Source organism: Phalacrocorax carbo, chromosome 5 (genome assembly GCF_963921805.1).
Source record: "Phalacrocorax carbo chromosome 5, bPhaCar2.1, whole genome shotgun sequence".
In the NCBI taxonomy this organism is placed as follows: Eukaryota; Metazoa; Chordata; class Aves; order Suliformes; family Phalacrocoracidae; genus Phalacrocorax; species Phalacrocorax carbo.
Genome location: NC_087517.1, coordinates 38909229 through 38933718, shown reverse-complemented (window position 1 = coordinate 38933718; position 24490 = coordinate 38909229). Strand labels below are relative to the sequence as shown.

At 44.0% G+C, this 24490-nt stretch overlaps 2 protein-coding genes across 4 annotated transcripts in view; one reads left to right on the top strand and one right to left on the bottom strand.

Annotated features, from left to right (window-relative positions):
* CPS1 (carbamoyl-phosphate synthase 1) overlaps positions 1-17593 on the bottom strand; it is a 123197-nt gene extending 105604 nt beyond the window's left edge. The window contains exons 1-3 of the mRNA XM_064452098.1: positions 17149-17593; positions 15902-16085; positions 5851-5994 (exon numbers count right to left, since the gene is read on the bottom strand). Coding sequence (XP_064308168.1) covers positions 5851-5881 — 31 coding nt within the window. The 5' untranslated portion in view covers positions 5882-5994; positions 15902-16085; positions 17149-17593. The remainder of the gene's footprint in view (positions 1-5850; positions 5995-15901; positions 16086-17148) is intronic.
* A 219-nt stretch (positions 17594-17812) lies between these two features.
* The window catches only part of LANCL1 (LanC like glutathione S-transferase 1), a 19497-nt gene continuing 12819 nt past the window's right edge, over positions 17813-24490 (top strand). For 2 of the 3 annotated variants that reach the window (XM_064452097.1, XM_064452095.1), the window contains exons 1-2: positions 17813-17945; positions 18224-18341. In XM_064452097.1, the coding sequence (XP_064308167.1) occupies positions 17862-17945; positions 18224-18341 (202 nt within the window). In that variant the 5' untranslated portion in view covers positions 17813-17861. Of the gene's footprint in view, positions 17946-18081; positions 18101-18223; positions 18342-24490 lie in introns of those variants that run through there. The other variant, XM_064452096.1, reaches the window with a different exon arrangement.

Genomic DNA, 24490 nt, shown 5'->3' with positions numbered 1-24490 from the left:
AGATGTTGAATAACATTCGGCACATGATTGTACATCCTGACATTTTTCCTTCTTCCTGAAGGCCAGCCATACAGTAGCGGTTCATTATTAGAGAACTTCAGCCTTCATATATGAAGCAAGAAAGGTTTGTAGATGTGATAAAAAATTTTAAGGCATAGTTCTGACCACAGCACAGATGATAAATTTTAAAAAGTTACATTTCAAATTATGACAAATTCAAGTCTTGCCAGATCCTTTCTTTTTCCAGACAGAAGTTCTGCATTAGCAGAAATTGATGGTTTCATATATTCATTCAGGTTTTCTGGACAGCTAGAAATACCAGCTGTGTCCATTCTGCCTGCACAGATTTACTCTATAGAACTCACACATGGAGATCAAAGCTTTGTGGAAGCATCAGACTGCCTGCATGTGTGCAGCTCAACAGCCCACCTACTTGGAAGGCAAGTCTGGCACTGCCCTGTAGTTGGGAATTCACATCACATGAACCATACTCCATATGCACAGAGATAGGACTTGGAAAGTTCATGAAACCTGGCAGAACAATACACGCAGGTTAGTATGAAGCATGATTTGGGAGAATGGCTAATCCATTCTGCAACACCTGGGATCTGACAGCTCCTGCCAGCCGGTACCTTGACAGAATCTGTATACTACATATTTTTATATGTGTGTGTGTGTGTGTATATATATATAGGTGGAAAAAAGATCAAAGTTTGGCCATAGCAATTCCTTTTCCCTTTCACTCTCAGTCAAATTTTGAGTAAACAACAGACATTCAAGCCTGTATGCTCTCTTACTGTTTCAGAGTGCCTTCATGTGGCATAAACATTGATAACCACTTTGCTTGCCTAACTTACTGACAAGCCAAATAAACCTTAGAAAAATCCATCTGCTTCGTTCCTCAAGAGATGGAGAGGCTGGTTGTTATCCAAAAAGCCAGGCGCTGCTGATTGTTGACTTTCCTTTTACTTATTATTCTATCACAGACCTGAATACATTTGGGTAAAACTGTGACCTTTCATCCAGTTTCAGTAAAGCACAGAATGCATGTGACAATAGCCCAAGTAAACTAGACTTTACTCTAAACTTCTTTCTACCCTGGAATCCTTTGGCTTCCCAAAGAATATCAAATTGCTTTTGAACTAATAAAAGAGAGGAATGATTGAATATAAACTCAGACAATTCATTCTTTTACATGGAAACAATTCCAAGTGACAACGCAAGAACCGGAACTAAAAATGGACGGCTCATAGCTGCCCTCTGTGTCCTTACAGGTGTGCTCTTGCTTGCAGCTTGTTTTGCAACCAACGCAGTGCCTTCCTGAGATGCAAACTGCCCAGTCCTCTCCAGTTCCTAGTCTTTTCTACCTGAGACCTGGTTTTTTTTGCTCTCTTTCCTTCCACAATTTCTCTGCATGAGTAACATTCTCCCAGTTCCTTGATGTGGCTCTCCTGCCCACCACACTCGATGGGTCCCCAAAGCTGCTTTCCCTTGAGCACACTTCAGAGGAAAGAAGTCACCCTCCCTGTCTACAGAAGTTCAGTTTCCCCCATTACCACTCACTTACAGGAACACAACAAAAAGAAAGAATGAACAAGTCAATTGTTACCTTTTTTTTTTTTTTTTGCCTGTGTGTAGTGGCAGGTGCTTCTCTTGTAATTCCCTCAAAATCTCTGTGATCCTCCTGATTTGTACACAAGTAACACATCAGCTGATGTCTTAGTTTACAAATAGGCCTGCTGCCTTCACCAGGAACTAATCTGTGAAGCCACACACAATTTTGTAAGCATGGCAGCATTCAACTGTAAGACTTCAAATGCACACTTTTACCCATCAGATTAAAATGTATCAGGGCAGCATACTCTGCACTCATACACAACTCCACGCCATTTTTCCTTATGCTGACCATTTTACCTTGTGGAGAGTTTCAGAAAATCTGCTATTTTCAGTTCTGAGTGTCACTAAGAAAGGCCTTCCTGTTGAAGAAAAACAGCTATTGAATAATATGGTTGAGTAAAAATTGTTAGGGAGAACATCTGGAAAAAATTAACTCATAGCCCTCGTAAAGATGGCAAGTTCATATCCAATCAGTTACAGGACCAGATATTTAATTTTGGGGGGCCTTTTTATATCTTCACACATTTATTTTTTTCATCCTCTGTGTCTACTAGCCGAAGACTCAGCTAAATATGGAGAGAATACAAGGGCAGTTTTATCTGCTTCCAAAGACAAAGCTGTAAAGATTTTACTGAGAGCTGCAGTTGGATTGCAGAAGTCAGCCTGAAAAGCACAATTAATTCCTGTCTTTACACCCTTTCCCTTTGTTTTCATATACTTTTAAACTTGATTCTTTTCTCTGGAAGGACAGAGTCTGACTGTGATCTCTGCTAACAAGCACGTTGCACTAGAAATGGCAAGAATCCTATTAAACCTTAACTATTTCTTGCAGAAAGGAGTAACCAATATGAAAACCAGCATGAAATCTGTTTTTAACAGCACTATGCGATCTTATTCCTAAGTCCTAACCCCACAGTCCTTGGTCACAGAAAACATGCATGTCTGGGTGAAGGAGAACTCGCAGATCTGAGCCCTGGGCCAACAAATATTAATGGAAAACACAATGCGCAAGTGTTCTTTGAGTAAGATGTGCAAAGCTCAGGTTGGTGAGAGCCTGAGATACAGTGCAAAATTCAGCCTGTTCTCCTCATGGGTCTTTGGCTGACAAAAGCCCAGTTTGAAGAAAACATGGATACTTTCATAATTTTGGATGGAAAACACAGTAACTATATCTTGAAACATCTTCCTAATTCTGACTGAATGTCACTTTTTTGGGGGGGATTTCAAAAAACCAAAAAAGTATAAAGAAATGTTTTACGCAGAGTTGCTCAAAATCTGACCTTATGAAATAATGCAAGTAATTATCTGAACTACTGCAGAACTTTTTCTTAGAGAAACATATTTTTCCTCTTTTAGATTAAAAATTCCCTTCTGGTTTCCTTTTTTTTTTTTGGTTTGTTTTCAAAACACAAACCAAAAAGTAAATTTCAGATTAAAAAAATAAAGCCTTTTATTTTGGTATTTTAATTTAAATGTCAAAAAGCATCAGAATCAAACTGAGATGCAGTTTCACTTCAAAAATATTAGTTCAGTCTAGATGACAGCTAATAGTAACTTAGTTCTGCAAGGTAAATACTGTGCTGTGGAAACAGATCCTCATTCTCAATGCATGGTTTTATAAAAGGAAGGAAACGTGCCTCAAAACAACCAAAGTATCCAAGAGCAGTAGCAAATACCAAAGGGATTCAGGATACAAAAGTGTTAACAATCAATCAACAGGACCTGTGACAGTTTCAGTTAATATCTTGTATGGTAGTTTTAAAAGCTAATAAGGACTTTTCATTTTGTAAAAGGAAAAAAATACTGTAACAAAATAATTGAAAAATCTCAAACTAAGGCCATGTGAAAGAGGTGGTTTTTTTTAAAAAAAGGCAAATTTCTTGTTAATTCTGAATTGCCCCCCTTGCACCCCACTTCTTTTACAAATTTTTTGTATAAGCAGTAATAAGACAGCCTTTTGACCAGTAAAGTTTATATAATGCTTGACAACAAGAGTGTTATATATCTATTCCTAGGTTAGAGAAAATCCATTTTCAAGGAGATTAAACTTTTCTTTAAGGCTTGAGCAGCCCAGGGTACACTCGTCTGCTGTCTGGGATATGGAGCCCATGCTTCACCCAAACTTGACAAAGATAAGGCTCTTATCTTCAACAAGAGAAGAAGAATCCACATCTTTAAAATGGGTCAAATTCCATTGCCACTGGGATTAGCAGCTCCTCTAGATCAGCTGACTAGGAAGAAATAGAGAAAACCCTTGCAGTATCTGAAAGGGACTGACATTATTCCAAAAGGCCAATTTCAGAAAACCCTGAGTTAGCTAAAACTGAGTGCAACCAGAAGAGTGTTGCCCGAGGGGTAATAATGACTATACAAAGTGCAGTTTGCTCCCAGTGCCACGACTGAGCACCACACCTCAGACACAACTTTTATTTTCACTGTGATGCAACCAAGGGAGACTGGCCCAAGACCCTTAGAGCTACCTGACAGGAGTCTGCAGTGTCTGACTTCAGTCCAGAGCTGAAATGTGTTTCCTGGAAGATGTTTGGAGGCAGCAAGATTTCTCATTCCCTGACATTTTCTAAAAAGACATTTTTACAAATGGGGGCCAGGATTAGGAGTCATCCCTTTTCCCTTGTGATTCTAGAGGCTCGTGCATTCCACTGGCTTGTTCCCATGGATCACTAAAAAGGCCAAACTGGCTTTAAGAAGTAAAAACAAATCAAAAGGGCTACACAAACACTGACTCCCCCATGCTACACATTCTTTACACAGTTTAAAAATAACATGACCTTACAATGCAAGATTAGCTACATTTGCTTAGGATTCATGTTATGCTTGCTGCCTTCTGTGGCCATCCTATCAAGGGTGAATATTTGATAGGTTATCATACCCCTGTGAGTTCGTTGTAGCAAAGGAAAACAAAATTGACTTGTCCTTGATTAGACTATAAATAAATAGGCTTTTATCTAGCATGAAGGCTACAACATAAACTGTCCCTGAGCTGCTAATTTATGCATATAAAACTGTGCCTGTGCATTCACACGGGCACATACTGTGTTCACTGGACAGTTTTCTTATTTTTCTTTGACACTGATAGTCCTTTTTCCTGGTTAAATATAACTTCACTGAAATTAAAACTTCTATGACCAAATCGTTTTCATGGACATTTTCACCTGGGACAGACCATTTGGTCCAACTTTCTCAGTTGACATCTACAAAGGATCTTGGCCAGACCCATCACACACCACACTGATCTGTGATCTCAGATCTATGACTAGAGAGACCCAGAAAGGAAGTAAGGAGTAGAGAGAAGAAGAATCTATCAGAAGAGACGAGCACCAGATCAGGAAAACATGTTATAGACATAGATATTTCCTAGAACAACAGGTCTTGCAACTAGGTGCTCTGAAATATGATTCACAGTAACTGCCACTGGCAGGACAGCTAGCTGTTCCCTGGACTACAAAAAAAACCAAATAAAGCAGGCTTATTGTTCCCAGCATGTTACTGGATCAGGCCCAAAGCTAGGCTCTTTTTGAGGAAAAAAGCAGCTCCACTGAAATAGTGGAACACATGACAAGTCCCGATGATTAGCTATGAGCTAGTACCTTGACTATTTAGGTCAAGTATCATCTCCCAGCCTTATTCAACCAAACTTGTCCTGAGCAGGAAATACTCTACTAATAATATGCTCTAACATTTCTTTCACTGCAACTGATGTCATATCCAGTAACAGCACACACGGGAATGGTTCAAAGCTGCATCAGGGAAGGTTGAGATTTGACATTAGGAGTAATTTCTTTACCTAGAGGGTGGTCAAACACTGGAACAGGCTTCCTAGAGAGGTGGTCAATACCCCAAGCCTGTCGTCAGTGGTTAGAAGGCATCTGGACAAATAACAACATGCTTTAACTTTTGGTCAGCCCTGAATTGGTCAGTCAGTTGGACTAAATGATCGTTGTAGGTCCCTTTCAACTGAATTATTCTATATGAGAAGGTACAGAAAGTTTTCTGCAGAAAGCTTCTTCCCTAACTTCAAAAGAATAAAAGTGAATTAATCTTCCCTTTGGTATAAATATATTTACTCTTCAAAAAGGAAATAAACAACTTTTCTCTCCAGCCTAGTTTCTTACCCTTTAGCACCAGTCTATGCAGCACTACATGTTCCTAGTTTTGGTAGGAAGGGGAGTTAACATTTCATAGGAGTTTCATAACATGGCCTTGGCCTCTCACCATATATCCAGCATCCCTGATCAATCAGCATTTTCCTTGTTGCTTCATGCCTGGTGCTCCAGATTGGAAGGGTTTGCAAAATTTGTTTGTCTTTCTACTTCTCCTCACTCCTGCTTTTTTTTTTTTTCCCTTCCTGTGGTTACCCTGGGGGAAAAAAAAAGATAAAAAGCTTTGGCTGTTGTACACTGGGCTATGCACTGAAGCATTTGCTTTAACTTGCCAATAGATACGCATTAGGCAGATACATGCCTGAGGCTAGAGATCTCTCTTTAAATAGCACAGCAAACTCTTGCTGTATGGATCCGTAATGTCATTTAGCTGGGAAGAGGGAGAAGGGACATGATTTTGACTGACTGAAAAACATTTTTAGGGCAGGAGAGCAAAGAGGTTTGAAGCAATAATTGATGCTTTCAGGTAAGTTTTCAGGACTTTAACTCCAGAACTCCAACATGTCCCTTCAGCTAGTATTTTTAAAATAATGAAGAAACTTTATGAGCGAGTTAATTATAAGACTATATCACGCTCCATGGGGATGAGAGACACTTGGTAAAGTTTTATACCTAGAATAAATACTTCTGTACTCCAACAAATACAGCCCTTAACACTAGCATTTTCCTTAGCAAACCCCTCAGAAATAGGCTCCTCCCCACAAAGCCCAGTTGGCTTAAAGAGATTCTATGCTTTTGAGATAAGGCTTTTATTGCACACCTTAAAAGAGGGCATACAACCCTGGCAGACACATGAGCAGGACCAGTGCTGTAGGCTTTGGGTGCAGTTAGGCTGCCCTTTCCCCAAAGATATTCAGTATTGTAATGTCCCCGTCACCCATTTCACCCTGACACCTAGCAATGTTCAGCAGGGTTTATATTAACCACCCCATGGGAATAAATCACTATATTTCCAAAGGCAGCAGGGTCTTTGCTCTTCATTCATTTGAATAAAGCAGGATCTCAAATACTGAACCACTTGTCTCATTCAGCTTCAGGAAAGACAAAGCAGGTGATCACTGAGGAAAACTGGGGAGCCCCAGTTCACACTGATAAGGCCAAGGTAACACAAGATGCTTTTCCTTCTTCCGGTAAGCATATGGACCTCCTCCCCACAAGAGCACAGTAACTAACCACAGAGCTGGAGACACCAAAAAGCCCCATCTGGCTAATGCTCCTCCAACAGCCCTCTAAACTGGCCTGTATTGAGCTCCTTGCATAGCCACAGCCGAGGCAGTGTCAACATGGTACAGTACTATCAGAAGAAACCACCAAAACCCCCACATCTGTCTATTTGCTTGGTTTAGCCCCTCAAGAGTCAAAGCTGGGGCCTGAATATATCAAATATATGGGGTTTTTAATGCCTACTTCAACTAAGAGCTCTAAACACAGGCTTTAGTGTTCAGATAGTTAACTTCATGAACAGATGTGGTTACAATATTATCAGATTTTAGTAAAATGAGCAACCAAATTTTAAAGGACAGTAGTACAAAGCTAGCTTGTTCCTTTCCTGTACAGATTAAAATAATTTAAATACTGTTTTCCATCTTTATCCATTGCCATAAATAAACCAAAATCAATTCTATTCATTTATATCCACTTCCTATGGATTCTGTCAAGCTACAATCCATTATAACCAAAGCAATCATAAACTGCCACATCTAGGGCAATGAATTGTACTAACCTGATAAAAATCCGTAAGACCTAAGTAAAACTGCAAAGTTTTAGTTCATTACTCTGATTACAGAGGTCTCAACAACAGTGTGTGCTTTGGAGATCACAGCAAAGATGATGAGTTGGCTTATATAGGCTACATGGTCAAGAGCAGCTTCAGTTTGTCATTTCTGACTTGAGGGAAGAAATAAGGCTTGAGAAAATACAGACTCCTCAGACCTGGGAGCACTTAAATAGAAGGTACCCATACAGTGAGGCATCCAAGATCACTGGCTGTTACTATCCATGGTAAGCTGACATGTTGTCTGTGAAACTCTGGTTCAAGCCTAGCCCAGGATTGTTCAAATATGGAACAAAAATATATTGAAATGTCACTTTGTCTGAACAACTGCATATTACTGCACCCACCCCTGTAACACAGGCTTCTTACAAGTATAATGTCCATCTCAGAGAGCTGTCCAGAAGTCAGATGCATCCCTTATTGCGCAGGAGCCTCGCAGACTACAGGACAGGACCACCAGAGCTGATACATGAAAGCTGAAGCAAGGGAGGAGATGACTATTTGAAGCATTAGAATCTGAAGTGTCATAGCATGTGTGGTGCAAAAAAAAAAATTAGTTCTGTAAACCAAACTCCTAGGGGTGCGAAAGCTTCTCAAGAGACAACTTTGTAAAGAAGGACTGCTGTATTCTTCCAAGCAATGCAGAAGGGCCATGGGTAACCAGGATACAACTTGCCGCTGTCTGAGCCTCGCACAGTCTGCCTCTGAGCAGCAAGAAGTCACAAAACCAGACAGCACCGTTTGAATTAAGCATGCAGTATTTAGAAATTATATAGTGGAAAGAATATATCAGCTGGTAGGCAGCGTTAATGGAAATGTTGTTAGGGACATCATCCGCAAAATAGTGCTTTACACAAGTGTTATCTCTTTCCTGTTCCAGTCAGGAAGTCAGCTAGTCATGAACTCCTGCAATCACATTTAACCTTCACAGACAGCCTAATTCTCTCTCTCCTTCCCTTGTGTCCCTAGCAATCCCCCTACAGCTGCAGCACACTCAGGAGTTTGCTTTGAAGAATTTGGAAACACATTTTGGGCAGCATGGGTCCGATTTCCAGCATCAACAGCAAAAGAAATTGGTCTCGAGCCATGACTTTGGAAAAGACTCAAACTTTTCACTCTGCTGATGCACATGAAGCTTAAAACCTTTACCCATACAAATTTCTGGCTTTGCCTCAGCCCTCCTCCTCTCCTGACCCTTACCACAACACCTCATCCTGAAAAAATACTCTCTTCCCATCAGAGCTCTGACCGTAATCCATTTACCTGTGCAATCTGGCAAGTAGAATAGCAGTGCTGGTACGCTGTGAATGCTTGTAGTTTTCTCCTCTCATTATCAGCTTCCTACAACAGATGGACTCATAGGCACAAGAAGATTCAATAACTGGGTGGGAAAGGCAGGACGGGCTGCTGTTTCAATAGCAAGAACCCAGAGGAAAACAAAAAAAATCCAGAAGATATTTAAGAAATATGAAGACCTGTGTTTAAGCACCAGCCCAGTATCAGCTATGAATGTAGCTGCAGCTAGGGCAATTCAGACTGCTCTCTGTTGCCAGTTCTGCCTTTTTTTTCCAGGGAAATGGGTTCCACAAGATGCAGGTAAAGACATAATAAATCTCTGTTTCAAGCTACTACGTTCTTTCTGTTGGGACGGCACCCATTTTGATAACATTAGTCACAGAGCTCTCTAGTAAAGGTCCCTAACAGCATTTCCATCCATCCTGCCAGTCAGCTAATATATACTCTCTCCAACTTTGCAAGTGATCACGAGGGGAACTGAGATAAATTTTATCCTTTTGTTGCTCGCAGCCCCCTGGAAAAGTCTCAGTGCCACCTTTTTTAGGCTCCTCCAAAGGGCAAATAAATAATAACTAAAAATCATCCAAGCAAAATAAGGAAGGAGAAATTATTTGTTTTGACAGTCATCGGCTTTCAAACTCACCACACTGGAAATGCTGTGATGTTATGCACACCCTTTTCCCACCCTCCATGTGCCTAAAACAATACATATGAGACACTCCCATCATATTGCTCCGAGGCTGAAAATATATAGGCACTAAAGCCACATCTGTGTCATTTAGTGTAAATCTACACAGTCCTTCACAGGCAAACCTGTGGTTTCTTTGCCCATGTTAAAAATCCATTCAGCACAAGACAAGCCCAGAACAGAAGCTCATGAACTCCACAGCTTTAGCGCAACACTCTTGCTGACCAAATGAAGGAACTTCTATTTTCACACTAGTTTTTAATCCTGCATTTTAGATAGGTCTGCCTGCAAAGAACCATATCAATGTATCTTTAGTCATTCAAACTGGAAACAACATCAACTAATCTAGCAAAGTGAGCACATGATAATCTGCAGAGTGGCAGATGTTTTAAGTGCCCAAACCCCTGCACCCCCCTAAATCCAAGAGCCTTTGGGAAGGCTCCCTCCTTGTGCACCAGGTTTCTTCTTGTTTTCATTGTACACTCTTTTGAAAACTCCTTGAAAGGGAAAATTAGAAAATGAGAAGTTAGAAATTAGTTAATTGCAGAACAGAATACTAGAGGAGGAACATCTTCAGTACAACATGTACCCCTATACTCTCAGCAATGTATTTCTCTTCCTTTCATCTGCATCATAAGAGAAGTCACACGAAAGTGAACTGAGATGAAACATTATTCTCTCAAGGTGGGAAGCCATGAGGTTGAGAATGTAGCGAGGAAACTGCCCCTTTGCTTTGAGCAACATTACAAGTTGGCAAAATATTTTCAATCCTTAATGGCTAAGCTTTAAAAAGCCCTTCTGAAACAAAAACATGGCAAAATATATAAAAATCAAGGAGAGCAAGAAACTCTTCAGCACACAGCAAGCTCTGTTCCGGTGTTCCAGGCGGCGACCCATCAAGAGATGTCTCTCTCTGGAGAAGAAAGCATAGCGCTGTCTCCTGGCACTGCTAGCATGGCTTGTGGCTGAGTGACAGGCAGCTGTGCTGGCCCTGCGCCAGCTGGGACAAGTCCTCTCCCTGAAAGCCTCAGCACAGCAACCTGCTTTTTTTAAAGAAAAATTAAAAAAAAAAAAGAAAAAGCATGCAGAGCTACGGACACATCCAAGGTATGAAATAGCGTTCTCTAAGGTCAGGTGCACGTCCAGGACTGCATTTCTGCGGTGTTTTAGTCAGAGGCCGCTCTTTCCCTGGGGACAGCAAGGTCCAGCCGCAGCAGAGCTGTAAGAGGATCACTAGGAATAAGCCCTGCTGATCTATTTTCTTTCTGTGCTATGCATAAACCTCAGGGGTGCACACAGCAGCACCAAACCCAGCACCACAGCTGAGGAAGAAGAGCCTCACCACAACTGCCTGCTGAGATACCCACCAGATACAAAGATTCGTTACCACCTTTTCTAGCATGCTTATGTCAATGACTGATTAACGCTCCAGTCCCTGTTCAGTCATAAAACTGTCAAGACAATTATAAATGTGTCAGAAAGGACAACCCGACCGCATCCATCCTCTACACTCAAGGTAACTCCAAGCCCAGCTTCACTCCAACAGCACCCAGCTGCATTCGGGCATACCAGACATGGGATAGTCTTTGCAAAGAGCCATTCTGAACATCTGAACCATGAGGGGAAAAAAAAAAAAAAAGAGTTCAACAGAAGTTCACAGCTTATTAACCTCTGGTGTATTCAACAGGAGACAGAAATCTATAGGAAATTAGGTTGATTAGGTGGCATTGCACATTTATAGGGGACAGTATTTAAAGTAGTTTATTTAGACGCTGTCTCAGGGCCTCTGTTTACTGACACTGTTAATTACAGTTATTACTAGCACAGGGTCTGTGCTAGGTGATGCTAATGAATACTTGCCTCTTGTAGGCATGTGACTCACTGACTCTACCTGCAGGAGGGAAGAGTGGCTGTAAGAGGGTACATAAGCTACAGGAAGACTTCTAGGATACTAGTTAGGAGGCAACATTTCAGGCTGAAATTGAGCCACAGATTTTTATCACAGCCAGTCTCCGAGGAGTAGGAGACTGACTTGCTTTGCATCAGGATGGGAATCTCTCCCTTCACTTTTGGATCTGAAGTTTGAAAATGCTGACCACAGCATTCACAAAATGGACCGATCTCTACCTGGTTTCCCTGAAGGGGACAAGAAGCTCTGAAGAAATCCCTCCTCAGAGTCAGCCACCACCTACCTCTCCAGTGATGGGAAGAGACACAAAACCACAACAGTCAGCAACAAGCCTGGCAGGGGCCAGGAATCAAGGTGAGTGATCTCAAAGGAGAATCCAGGAGTAGTCTTCAGAGAGCTGCAGAGAGTGACAGGTGACCTGAGAAACAGCAGACACCTGAAACCTACCAGAAGAGCAAACCAGGGACTTGACGGCACATATTTACTGACCAGGACAAATCTAGACAAATCTCTTACCATAAAGGTGGATGAGGAGAATGAATATCATGATACTGGCACAGGTGCCAAAAGCATTGCTGGATCAGAACAGCCCTTGCAATGCTGCCTGGGTGCCCCAATTGCTGATAGTATAGATATTTGAGATTGAAGGTCCTTTAAAAACATGACACCCAACAGCTTCCCAAAAAACCATTCGCACACTCTGAGCAACAGCAGACTCCATTATAAGGAAGGGGTAAAAGGCACCTTTATAGGGTACCAAATAAAACAAAAGGGTCCTTTCAGTGCCCTCAGAGTCCTTAGATCACCTGTAAAGCCTAATTTTATTGCTCAGTGTCACAAAGACCCGGGCCACTGCCACCCCAAACTGTTCACATAGCTAAGCAAAAAAGTCAACAGTCATGTTTGTGCACTGCTCATCCTGTAGATGTGCAAAGGTGAACACAGGGGCAGACAGATGTCAAATACAGAGTGAGGGTGAGCAATCAGCCATACCCACATCATGTTTTCATTGCTGATCACATCCAATCCTCACATTGAACCTTAAGACAGTGTTAAGGATGCAAGTGTACTACACAGAACTACTTTAGCCATTACAGCAAAGCAAAAGAAATCTGACTTGATCAACCCTGTCCAGGGATCAAAGCATATCAAAGTCTCAGCAAACCCTACTGTCTTCCAGAGGTACTTTACATTGATCTCAGCACCAAAACAGAGTGCTTCATCCAGCTCTCACCAGTTTTCTGTCTGGTTTTCTTTGCTCCTGCCCACACATAGTTCTTCCTGATCTCAATCAGGTCCGCTCTCCAACATCTCTCTTTCATTTGCTAAGAAAGGATGGATTCCCATTACGCTGTGGGTCAATATCTTATGGCCCACAAAGAAGGAAAAACGGCAAAATGTCACAGAGGATTGCTACATGTGTTTCTCCAGAGTGCTGGCCTGATACACAGAACCACTCACGACAGAAAACAGCCCCACACCCAGCACTGAGCAGTGTATAGCTGCTTTCCCTGTGTGCCAGGCAGAGCAGGTCTCCTCCAGCTTCTTGCTTGTGGGACAGGGGCATCTAGTGGCTGCACCCCAAAAGAGCAAGGTAAAGCCACAGCAGTATGTGTTGCAGCTACACTGCAATTACGGGTATGCTGGTAATTTAAGTGGGATGCAACTGCTGCCAACATGGAGATGGATCATTACAAAACTGTTAGGCTACTAACCGCTCTACCCAGGCTAATGTCATAATGCAAAATAGAAACACATAGTGTCAGGCACACCAGCTCAGCCGAAATCCTCCAATACCACCTTTTGCATCTGGTGCTCAGGCAGTATACCAGCAAACACATGCGGCAACATCCCCTAACGCTGTCTCCTAAGTCCCAGAGGTTGGTGGCTCAGGCACCTCCCATGCACAGGCACAGTGATGTCTTTTTACTTGACAGCCTGTCACAGCTTAACTATACGAATAATCTCTTTTACCTTTGAATGCTGCTCCAGTCATTTCAGTTGATGTGCGCTAGCTTTGAAAGCCCAAGTGTCACCTTCCCCTGTTCACATTGGTGACATTTTTCAAGACTCTACAGACATCTACTACAGCCCTCTTTAGATGTCTCTTTTCCAGCCTGAATAGTCCTAGCCTAGCTACTTAGTCTTTGCACATAAGCCATTCCACTGAGTTGATGAGCTCTATTTTGGCCTGATTAGTTCTATAGCTTGTACCCCTTCTAGTTCTGCTATCCTGTTTGAGATGAGATCAGAAATAAACATGGCATCCGAGATGCAGGTGAGCCACGGACATATATAATGGCATTCTTAGTTTTGTGCTCTTTTCTTTTCCTAGTGACAATTGACTTTCTTTTGCTTGCTAGTGTGCACTGAGGAGATGATCTCACAGGACAACCTACCACATCTCGGAGATCTGACTGGGAAAGCCCACCACTGTGTGTGTATATAGGGTCAGGACTGGTTTTTACTGAATACTTAGCTTAACATCTGGCCACAATAAATGCAGGCAGGATATAGGCGAGCTGTGTCCCAGATATACTACCAATATAATCAACTAGCTTAGTTCAGCCTCTGTGACCAATACTGAGGCTTTGATGTCTTCATAGAAGCTGCTAAAAGAAAAACAATCAATGCCATCTGCAGTCATGCTTACTGTGAACTGGAAAAAAGAATCCAATAAAATAAGATGCTTTTTCCCCCTTCTGGATATCCCTCTAAAATGAAAAATTTTACCGTCATAATGCCAAGATACAACGCTTGCATTACTTTCCAAAAACAAATCTACTTAGCTTCAGATGGCATTAAGGTTTTCAATCTCTTAATATAGTTTGAGTTTTTAGCTGTGGCTCTAATATTAAAAAAATAGCTAAGTTTCTAGAATTATCACTGTTTTATACATAACATTACAGCTGAAACAATGTCTGATATTCAAAATTGCTATTTTAAAAGAGGAAAAGGGCATCTTTGACTTTGATCTTTCATATGTCTTCAGACACATTGGACATCAATCCTAAATATGTAGTATCATTAGCCATGCTGTTGCTGAATAAATAATGTGCAAAAGAGGCTAATAAATACAGCTGGGAAGCTTCTTGCTTTTACTCCATACTGTTTGAAGCTTGAACACAAAGAAACAAAACAGAGATGGGGAGATAAATGCCATGACTTGCATTACATTTCTTAAATGTCCACAACATTTTATATTGCAGTAGTTCTGTGAACACACCAAGACATCCCCAGGGTGATTTTTCAGAAGGTCAAACCACTCCCACTGCCCAAGTGCTTTGTCTGTACAGTTTGCCAGGACAATCCCACACAGTGAGGATGACCATACTCTGTGGAGCACTTCCACAGAGAGCCCCCCAAATCTGACAAGGCCATGAAAGACACCTTATCCTTGCTCACTGCACTCCCTCACATACAGCACGCAGTTGCAAAGGCAGGACAAGCAACCCTCACGCTTGTTATTATGGGATTACTATGCCAAGCCCATCTGCTCCACAGCACGGAGACCACTGTCTGAGGTTGAACTGACTCAGAGGAGGCCATGCAGAGGGGTAGATGCCAAATCACCATTTTGGAAAGGCAACTTGCAAGTCCGCATCTATACTGCCCAACTTTGGCATCTACTGACTAGAGATTAGCAGTAGGCAAGATTAGAGATCTGACAGATGCCTACAGCCAGCAAAGGGCAGTGACCTCAGGAAGAGGCATCTCCTCTCAGGTAGGAGGTATTCCAGTAAGTCCTCAGGCAGGATCCCAAGCAGTCTGTAGGCAGCTGTAATATCCGGCAGGGATTTGAGATGCACATCCTCAATGGAATGAGGAGGGAGCAGACAACAAGGCATCCTATGGTTTTCTTCAGGGAGGACTGTGAAACATCAGTTATGTCCATGTAACTACAGGACCCACAAACGTGCTACCAGTCCAGTAGGGACCACCAATGACCAGGATCCTTATGCTGTTAAAATTTGGTAAGGATTTGTCTTTTAGACAATGCTGGAGCAGAAAATATTACATGCTGTTCTTTTCTCACCAGTAAAGATTTTGGGATGTCTTTTCAACGACTGATTGCAAGTCACTTCAGAAACTGAGATTTTTGTACAGCTAACTTTGTAATGGGACTGCCAGGAAGGCTACTGGAGCCTATTTTCTCACCATTTTTCTATGTCTACTCTGACAACTGCTTCCACACAAAATTAGTCTCTAGATGTGTTCTGAACAGATATGATTTCATTGCTTTTTTTTTTTTTTCAGTGAATCCAGCATGACTTTTTTCAGACAAAGCAAACAAACAAGCCCCCCCATACCAAAACACCTCAGAGTGACTGGGATTGCAATAAGAACATGGGAGCAGCTTCCCTCGGGCTCACTTCCTTCTTTCACTCCCTATTCTGCATGGCCAGGTTACTAAGGACAAATCATGAGCCACTTACCTGGGCTCCAGGTGACAGCCACTGTGAGATACTCCAGATTTATCCTGGGCAGCAACAGGCCCATTGAAACCTAAGTGACCACAACCCTTTAGAAAAATAGCATACTGAAACATATCTCCTTGGCAGGGTGGATGCAGTGAACAGGCAAGATAATTTGAGAGAAGCATCTTTGCCTTGAAGTGATCTAGAATAAAAAAAAAAAAAGAATATGAGAGGAATCAAAGACAAAAGAAAGTCTCTGAAGCTGAAACAGCATGCCTTATGCTGGAAGTTAATACTGAACTGTGCCTGAGGGAAGGAGGGCAGCGAATGTTGTTTTGACCTGCAGATGGAAGAGAAGACCTTAATACAGGGCTATGAATTTGGCTGTAAGCGGAAGACCCCATGTTCTTTTGCTGATGCTAGAGCTGCCTCTCTGAATACTAAAGCAGCACAGTCCATCTCCCTGCCTTGAATGCAAGGCAGTGTTGACATGATTGAAATTCACTAAACAAGGAACAGCTGAATGAAAAAGGAACTGAAAGCGAAGATAATTGGGATTCCCTCTTTCCTGCTTCTTTCTCACCATCTCCTGCAACATTTTTTCTGTTGAGCTGATTTTAGAGATTGTAATAAAGAATGGACACATGGACAGAAAAGCAGAATCCTTTATATAATACAATTGTCCCAAGCGTGACTGCAGCAGCCTAATGTATTCCCATCGGTGTTCTCAATCACCACCAAAAGGTAATTTCTTAGAGCAGCTATTTCCCCTAAACCCACCCCAATGGATTCAGTTCTTGCAAGGGGCAGTGCCACTGTACTTAGACCTCCACAAGCCACCAAGAGCTTCAAGCTCAGCTACATTTTTATATATGCTTCCCTGAGAGACACACAGGCAAGGCTGCAGAATCAGAAGTGCTAGGCAGCCCTAAAGCTGTGCCTGTTGTGCACTTCATCAAACCAGACCCCAAGCAGGGATGTCACAACTTGTCTAGGCCTGCAGGGTCAGAAAAGGGGAGCTGGGCACAGTGTTACACAAGGGAGAAAGGCCTGGATTAAGAAATACAGCATACAAGGGCAACTTAGCCCAATGAATGCTACCTCATAGCCAAAGGTACACTGTACATGGCTGGCTACACAGGGGTACACCAGCACAGGACTGCAGGGAGACCCACATCACCAGGGCATCACAGCTACATGGCATTTGGGATGAAAAGCATGAGGATAAATTATGCTGCTCAGGGCTATGAGTTGCAAGGACCTACCCTCCAGTCATGAGGGAGACATGGCTCAGCTGGCACAGGCAAGACAATGGCTCAGCAGGGGACAAGGGAAAGCCCCTGGCACTTGTCCAGGCCTGGCCCCAAGCCTGCTGAGGAACTATTGCTGCTGGAGGAGCGCAGGACTCTGCACATGTTCCTTGGCCTGACCCTCTGCCACCACCTGCACCAGCTGGGTACCGCACCCATGGGCCGACCACTTGGTGCCCATCCTCACAGGACCCCAAAATCACCAGGGCCAGCTGCACAGGGCCTGCAAGCCCCATAAGGCCAGCTGAACCAAACTGCACAAGGTCCCCTAACCCCAAAGGGTCAGTTGAAATGGGACCCCTAAAGCCACAGGGTCCCCTAAACCCCACAGAGCTAAGCTGCAAGTGGCCCTAAGCCCCACAGGGCTTCCTACACCACACAGAGCCAGCTGCAATAGGCCCTAAACTCGACAGAGCTCCCTAAACCCCACAGGGTCCCTAAGCCCTATAGGGCCAGCTGCAAAGGACCCCTAAACACCCCAGAACCAGCCGCAAGGAGCCTCCCCCCCGCCCCGCCCCGCCCCGCCCCGAAGGCGCCAGACACCGCCCGACCCCGCGCCTCATTGTGGCAAGACGAGGGCCGAGGGAGCGGCGGCGGCGGCGGCGGGACTTCCACCGACAGCTGCTCCCTTCCGGGGCGGGGCGGAGCAGCGAGGTGAGGGCGGCACCATGATGGCGCAGCGGGCGCTTCCTAATCCCTACGCGGACTACGACAAATCCTTGGCCACCGGCTACTTCGATACCGCTGGGAGGGTGAGTGGGGTCGCGATAGGGGGCCGGGGCCGGGGCCGGCCCTTCCCTTCCCGGGGCCGGCCGCCCGTCCTGCCCCGCCCCTGCCGCGAAGCCGAGCTATGCAGCCAGGAGCCCAGCCTGCCGCCGAGGTACCCAAGGGTTCCTAGCAGAGACCTGTCCGGTTCAAAAAAAACAAGCCCTGGTTGTGCTCCCTCTGGGTATCCCCAGCTTCCTAAGACCCCATCCGCCTGCTTCACGCTCGTTTGGTTATTTTTGTTGTTGTTTTTTTTTCTCCATAGTTGACCCCCGAGTTCACGCAGCGGCTGAATAATAAAATCAGGGAGTTGCTCCAGCAGATGGAGAGGGGCCTCAGGTCTGCTGACCCGCAGGACTGCACCGCATACACGGGCTGGGCAGGTAGGATGGAGCGGGAGCTCTCCAAAGCAGACTTCTAGGTTAGGCCAAGGCAGACGATGGGGTTTTTTTGGCTGTTTGGATGGTGACAGTAGATCCATATCAAGAACAGTACTTCTTCTCCATGTTTTAATCCATTAAAACAAGGGGCTGTCTTTCTCAGGACTCCCCATTTTTGGAGCAGGTTTCAAGCTGCAGAGGGAAGGCTGTAGCGCTGCAGGGCAGGATTGGGTCTTCTCTTGGTTAATAGCACCAAACTTACACAAGAGAGAAAGCCAGCACCTGCTTGAGAGCAAACATGGAAGCCATTGAAGGCACTGGCTCCAAATCTGGCCATGATGGGAATGGTGACAAGTAAACAAGTGTTCCGTGAGGTAGGCAGATGCACATGGTAGGTTATTTACCTGTAAGGAGTCTTTGCATGTGGCAGCGGTGAGCTTATGGCCTGAGTGAATGTCCATCTTTTCTGTTTGAGCTGAATTTTATCTTATTACATTGTCTGATTGGCAGGTTGCTCCATTCCTGTTTCCCAGGTAGTGCCCCTCCATTTAGCCAGGGCTAGTTCTGCTCCAGTACCTGCTGGAAGGAGCAGAAATGCAAATGTGAGTATAACAAAGGATGGAAGCCTTCCTCACACTAACTCTTGTGTGTGCAAAGCTTACAGGAGCTTGTCTTTCTCCTGTTCTGTGTTTTCAACCTGTTTTTCCTTCCTTGGGAGCATGCCCAGCCTTCCCCTCCCTACTCCTACCTGCTGAAGCCAGGGAGGACACACCTTTCTCTGCCGTCTCATCCTTGGCTACTGCTGCGTGCTTTGTCAGCTTTCCTGCCTTCCACACTCTGCTAGGCTCTGGGAAGGGACCCTGGCATAGTTGCAACTAATCTCAAGCTTGCTGCAAGATATGTTGCTTCTTTGGTTTTATTGGGGGGACAATACACTGCAATCCTAAATGAGAACTTTCTACATTATGATCTGGGTGTGGCTGGCTTGTGCTTGGGAACTTGGAGTTTGCTTGGGAGAATGGTATTCATTGTGTTGGTGCTAAACTAACGCTGCAGCCTGGTGACAGCAGTGCCAGAAATACCTGCTTAAAAGTTTTAGTAAGTTAGGCAGGCACTGAGAGCACTATGGAGCAGTTCATAAGAAATGCTAGGATGCCAGTATTAAATTCCAGCGTGGGAGAACATTGACTTCATCAGTTGCTGCCTGAGAATTTACACATTTTTGTTCAGCGCTGGCTGACTTCACTTTGCGAGACAAGTTAAGTCTTCCAGTCTGTGTGACCGTGCTCTGAGGTCCCCTCAGATGAAAAGCACTCCATATGTAAAGATGGTCTTCAGTCATGAGGGTGCTACTTGGCATGATGGTAGAGTCTGCCTATGGCCAGAATAATTCAGGAGGTAAAGTAGGAGGACAATTAGCTGATGTTAGGAGTACTCTGCGTGGAGAAGGCAAACACCTTTCCCCAGAGACCATGTTCCCTTCCGTAGGGTGGCCTTCAGGAGCTTCATGTTGGAAAGTGACTGCAGTTATGAAACAGTGGTTGAGAGCTCTGGTAGGATTTCAGCTCATTTTTATTTGCAAGGGACTTTCTCAGGAGGGATTCTTCTCTTTTTGTCCCGTGGATCATTCTTTGGGCACACAACCTTCTCACCTTGGCTAACAGGATTAGAAAAAACCCATGGACAGAATTCCTGCAGGTCACAGCCAGCAAAGAAAAGCTTGCAGATATTATATTGTGTCTTTGTCATCCTCCCTTCTTTTTTTTTTTATCCTAGCTATACTAATTTATTCAGTGCTGGTTTCCAGAGACAAAATTAATTGGGCCAAGACAGCAGCTTTTTCCTGTAATTGCTTATGTAGAAAAGGCTTGTTGAGTATCTTCTCATGTAAATCATTACCCAGCAGCCTGAAATCAACCCGCACTCTTGTGGCCACTAATAAGAGAGATATGAAATGTGGCTCTCTTAGCACAAACTCTGCATGAAATGTAACATACTTGAGTGTACTACATTACACCCAGTAATACACAGCATATGCTGGCATTTTACTTTGGAGCCTGTTTCTTTCCCAACACACTTGACAGAGCCCTGTTCCCCCAGCCTGCATTCGTGCCAGGGAAGTCACGGCTTCTTGGCACGTGAAGTTGGAGCCAAGGGAGGGAAGGACTTACATTTTCAGCTCAGAGGCAGTGAAAACCACTTTCGATCAAGATTATGCAGTGTACGGCTGAATGCCCTCAAAACACATTTGAATGGGCTTGTTACAGTTTCATTCAGTTCCCCATAGAGATCAAGGCCCTGTAGGCAACACCTGGTACGTGCCTGGGTATAGACCAGACCCAGCTGTTGTGTTCCATCTTTTAATGAGTGTAGGTAGACTGCTGAAAGAGCTTTTGTGGTCTTAATCTGTTTCACTGGTATCAAAGTGTTGACTGAGGGAAGATAAACTGCTGTAAGCTAATTCTGAATCAGAAGCAGCTCAAACTGTGGCAGAAGTACAACTGCCTCATCCATTTCCAAACAGATTAGCATGAGGGTGCTGAGGAGTATGTAAATGTGTGCTGGTATTTCTCATTGTGCAAGACCCCTTGCTCCAAAGACTGCCTTGACTGGGAGCATAGACGATAGAAAGGGAATGGAAGGAGACTGACTTCACTTCAACCACCTCTTAGCTGACTGGAGAAGCTAGGCAGCTCCCACATGCCGTGCCTGCTGGACTGTTGTGTCCTTCCAAGATGATTTGATCTGCCACCTGAAACGGTATATAAAGGGAGAGATTTCCCTTCCTCCACATTACAGCAGTGCCTTTGGAATTTGTTTCCCATTCCCTTCTCTAGCAATGAAATAGTCATGGCTTTCAGAGCTGGAATGCCTCTGAAACAGCCTGGTGAGTCCAGCTGGCCTGCCCCACCCACAGCTTTTGGCTGGCCTGTTGGTGAGTGGAGATGAGGAGCAGGGCTGAGTTGCCTTTTGAAAAGAACTCTTCAAAAGACACGCCAGGTGAAACAAAAGCTATTTAAGAATGGGTAGAAATTCTGACTGTACCAGTTCAGGAAAGCTTCTGAAAAAACACCTTTCATTCACTTCAATGCAATATCTTAGTTTTAACCTCAGAACCTAGAGAACTTGCAGCTTCTTAAGGGAGTTCTGTTCACAAAAACAGAAATCCAGAGATAATCCCTACAGAATAAGAGGCAGTGAGGCTGCATTTGATGAGAGAGAATAGAGTGCCTTGTCTCACCCACATAAACCACATTCCTGCCAAGTGCTTTGTGGGTAGTTTTTGTGAAATCTATGTTCTTGGAGATAGTCAGTGTTTGACTGGACAGGGCTGAGAGCAATGGGATGTAAATTTGAAGTTGGCCTTACTTTCAGAGGCTTGGATCAGATCACCTCCACAGATTCCTTCTAACCTAACCTGTTACAGGATTCTGTGATGGGGTAATGGGTGGTTTTGGTTTGGGCTGGACTGTGTTTTTTTTGTTTGCATTTTTTTTTGGTGGGGGAAGCTTCATTTGTAAAAAGTTTTACAAAAGAAGCTTTGTTACCCAGGGTTTGAGATTGGACAAGCTGAGGCATCCTGAGAAATGCCCCATGTCCCACAATGCACTAGGAAGGCAAGCTGTAGTAAAATGCACCTGTGGCTCCCCAGACAGTTCTGAACATGGGATGATACAGCCCTCTGGAGAAGATGTCTGGCTGTCCCGTTCAGCATGGCTTTGGCATGCATTTATGAGTGCAAAATAACATCCCATGCATCTGCACCGGAAAAGATGCTTATTATCCATTGAGCTGGGCAGTAAAGCTATTGCTGCTCCCTTTGTAACTTTTACCCTGTAGCTGAATGTCATTAAAATGACATCAGGTTTCTCACTAGAAACCATGAAGCTTCATCACTATGTGCAGAGATAGGTTTCTGCTTCTTCCCTCTGTGTCTGACACCCTGCTTTGAGGGTGCTGGCTGACTTACTTCCCTGGGTCAATGCAGGATCTCTGAGCTCTTTGTTACTGTAGATGGCAGGTTTGGAACCCGTCCAGATTGGGTCAAGAAATCTCTTGTGGCAACCTAGTGCCCTTTGCGAAAGGACTACATTGCAGCTCAGCCCCTGGTGGACAAGGAGGGATGTTCAGAACAGTCTACTGGGCATCCCCGCTGGCACTGTCAGCAAGGGGACTGCAGCGGAGCTGACGCTGAGCAGTGCTTCCTCTCACCTTTATCTGCTCTGTTCATTGTGAAGCAGAAGCTTTACCTCACCAGCAGAACTGTTTGCAATTGTAGTGCAATCTGATGTAAAGAGCAAGTCTAAACTTGCAGGGCAGTTGAGGTTCAGCTTTACTTCTCTTTGATCAACAGAATGTGCATATGGATGAGAGATTCTTTCAGCCTGCTGCAGTGCTTTAACTCTTGAGCAAGAACTTTTCTGGTATCTCCAGCAATGTCTGCTCTGTTGAAAGCAATGGTTGCTAAAGTCAGGGCCATCAGCACTAGCCAACTGGTGCAAACAATTCCATTTCACTATGTACACTTAAGTCTCCTCCTCTGCCCCACTCAAAAGAAATCTCTAATGCGAAGCACCCCTCTGCACCTATAATACTGCTCATACAGGGTTGCAAGAGGAGGGAGATGTTGTTTACTGTCCTACTGAAGATGGTAAATAATCAAGCTTTGCAAGAGACATGCAGAATTGATTTTTGCCTCCTGATTCCCTGCAGTGAACAAGCATCTCCAGTATTAACACTCCAGTTTATTGGCTTCCTGCGCACTAAAGATGGTAGTTTCAGTCATCAGAGCCCTGCTAAAGGATATGCTGTCAGTAGCATGTGTTCACTGCAGTCCTGCAACATCAAGTGATGTCTGATGCATTCTCCATAGCATGTGGCTATGCAGCAGATCTTACACTGCAAAGAGCAAAAAACTTTGAAGTCTCAAGAAGGTCCAGTAGCTACCAATAAACAGAACAAAGCATATAGATCTGTGGCAGTAGCAGGCCACAGGCAGCCACTGCATGGCAGTTCTGCTGGAAACAATCAGGAGTCTCAGAGGTCACAAAAATAGGTCATATTTCCAACTGGGACACTTAACACAGACCTTCAAGGCACAGAAAAATGGACCAGACCCACTGCTTACCTAGCCCTGTTTAACTGATGATGCCGTGTTTGTACAGCACTTAAAGCATGCCAGACACATGCCCAGTCAGTCAGCAAACCCCACCTGGTCAGCTGGGGTGAGAAAGGTATTATTGGAGAGGGAGTGAGGGAAAGCTCTGGAATAGCTTCTGCAAAGCAACGATACCTTGCTGAGCCAGGTTCATCAGGTGGAAGCTCTCTTGTCTCCTAACTACACTGCCTCTGAAATATGCTGCCTACGTCTTGGCACACCGGTCAATATAGGACATTCCCCACCCAGATGGCTGCATTTTATATCTCTTTACACACATCTGTAAATGTTGCCTCTTTACACACAGACCTGCCCTCCTTTGCTGGCCTTCCCTAATTTGGGCTCACAGATAGCAACAGAGCAAGCGGCGGGCTGAAGGCAGCACTGCATTGTGCCCTTCTGATCGGCTTGGGAGTATGAATTCCTTGAGGGATGAGTTGAGAAAATTGCCTTAAATTCAGTTTTTAAGACCTTTGGGTTTTAAAGAAAAAGGAAAAATGATTTGGGGAAGCAACTCATCCCTTCCATCCTTTAGTACAGGTCAATGATTTTTTGGAGTCTTTTCTCAAAGATGCTTGGACCTGGGAGGAAAGGGGCCAGGAAATGTTTTAAAAGAGGAGAGGCAAAGAAGTCAGAGGAAAACAATGCTGAGACATTTATTTTCTAAGAATTCAATCTTAGCAGTGATCTTAGCATGGTATTTATGTACATAATTAGGGTGGTATGATGGCAGTGGGAATAGAAGCTACTTACACAGCAAAAAGTTGTATATTAAAGCAGATAAGTCAAGAGTGCAAGTTGTGCTCAGACAGCTAGCAGGCCTATTAAAGTCTAGAAGCTGTGCTAGGTGCTAAATAAATCAAGAAGAGTCACTTGACATTTTCTAGCTGGGAGAGGAGGGTTCCCCTTTAAAGAAGGGCTTCATATCCATATCCTTATAGACTTGAGTGATGGCACCATACATCTGAGCTCTCTCTGGAAATACTAACACTGA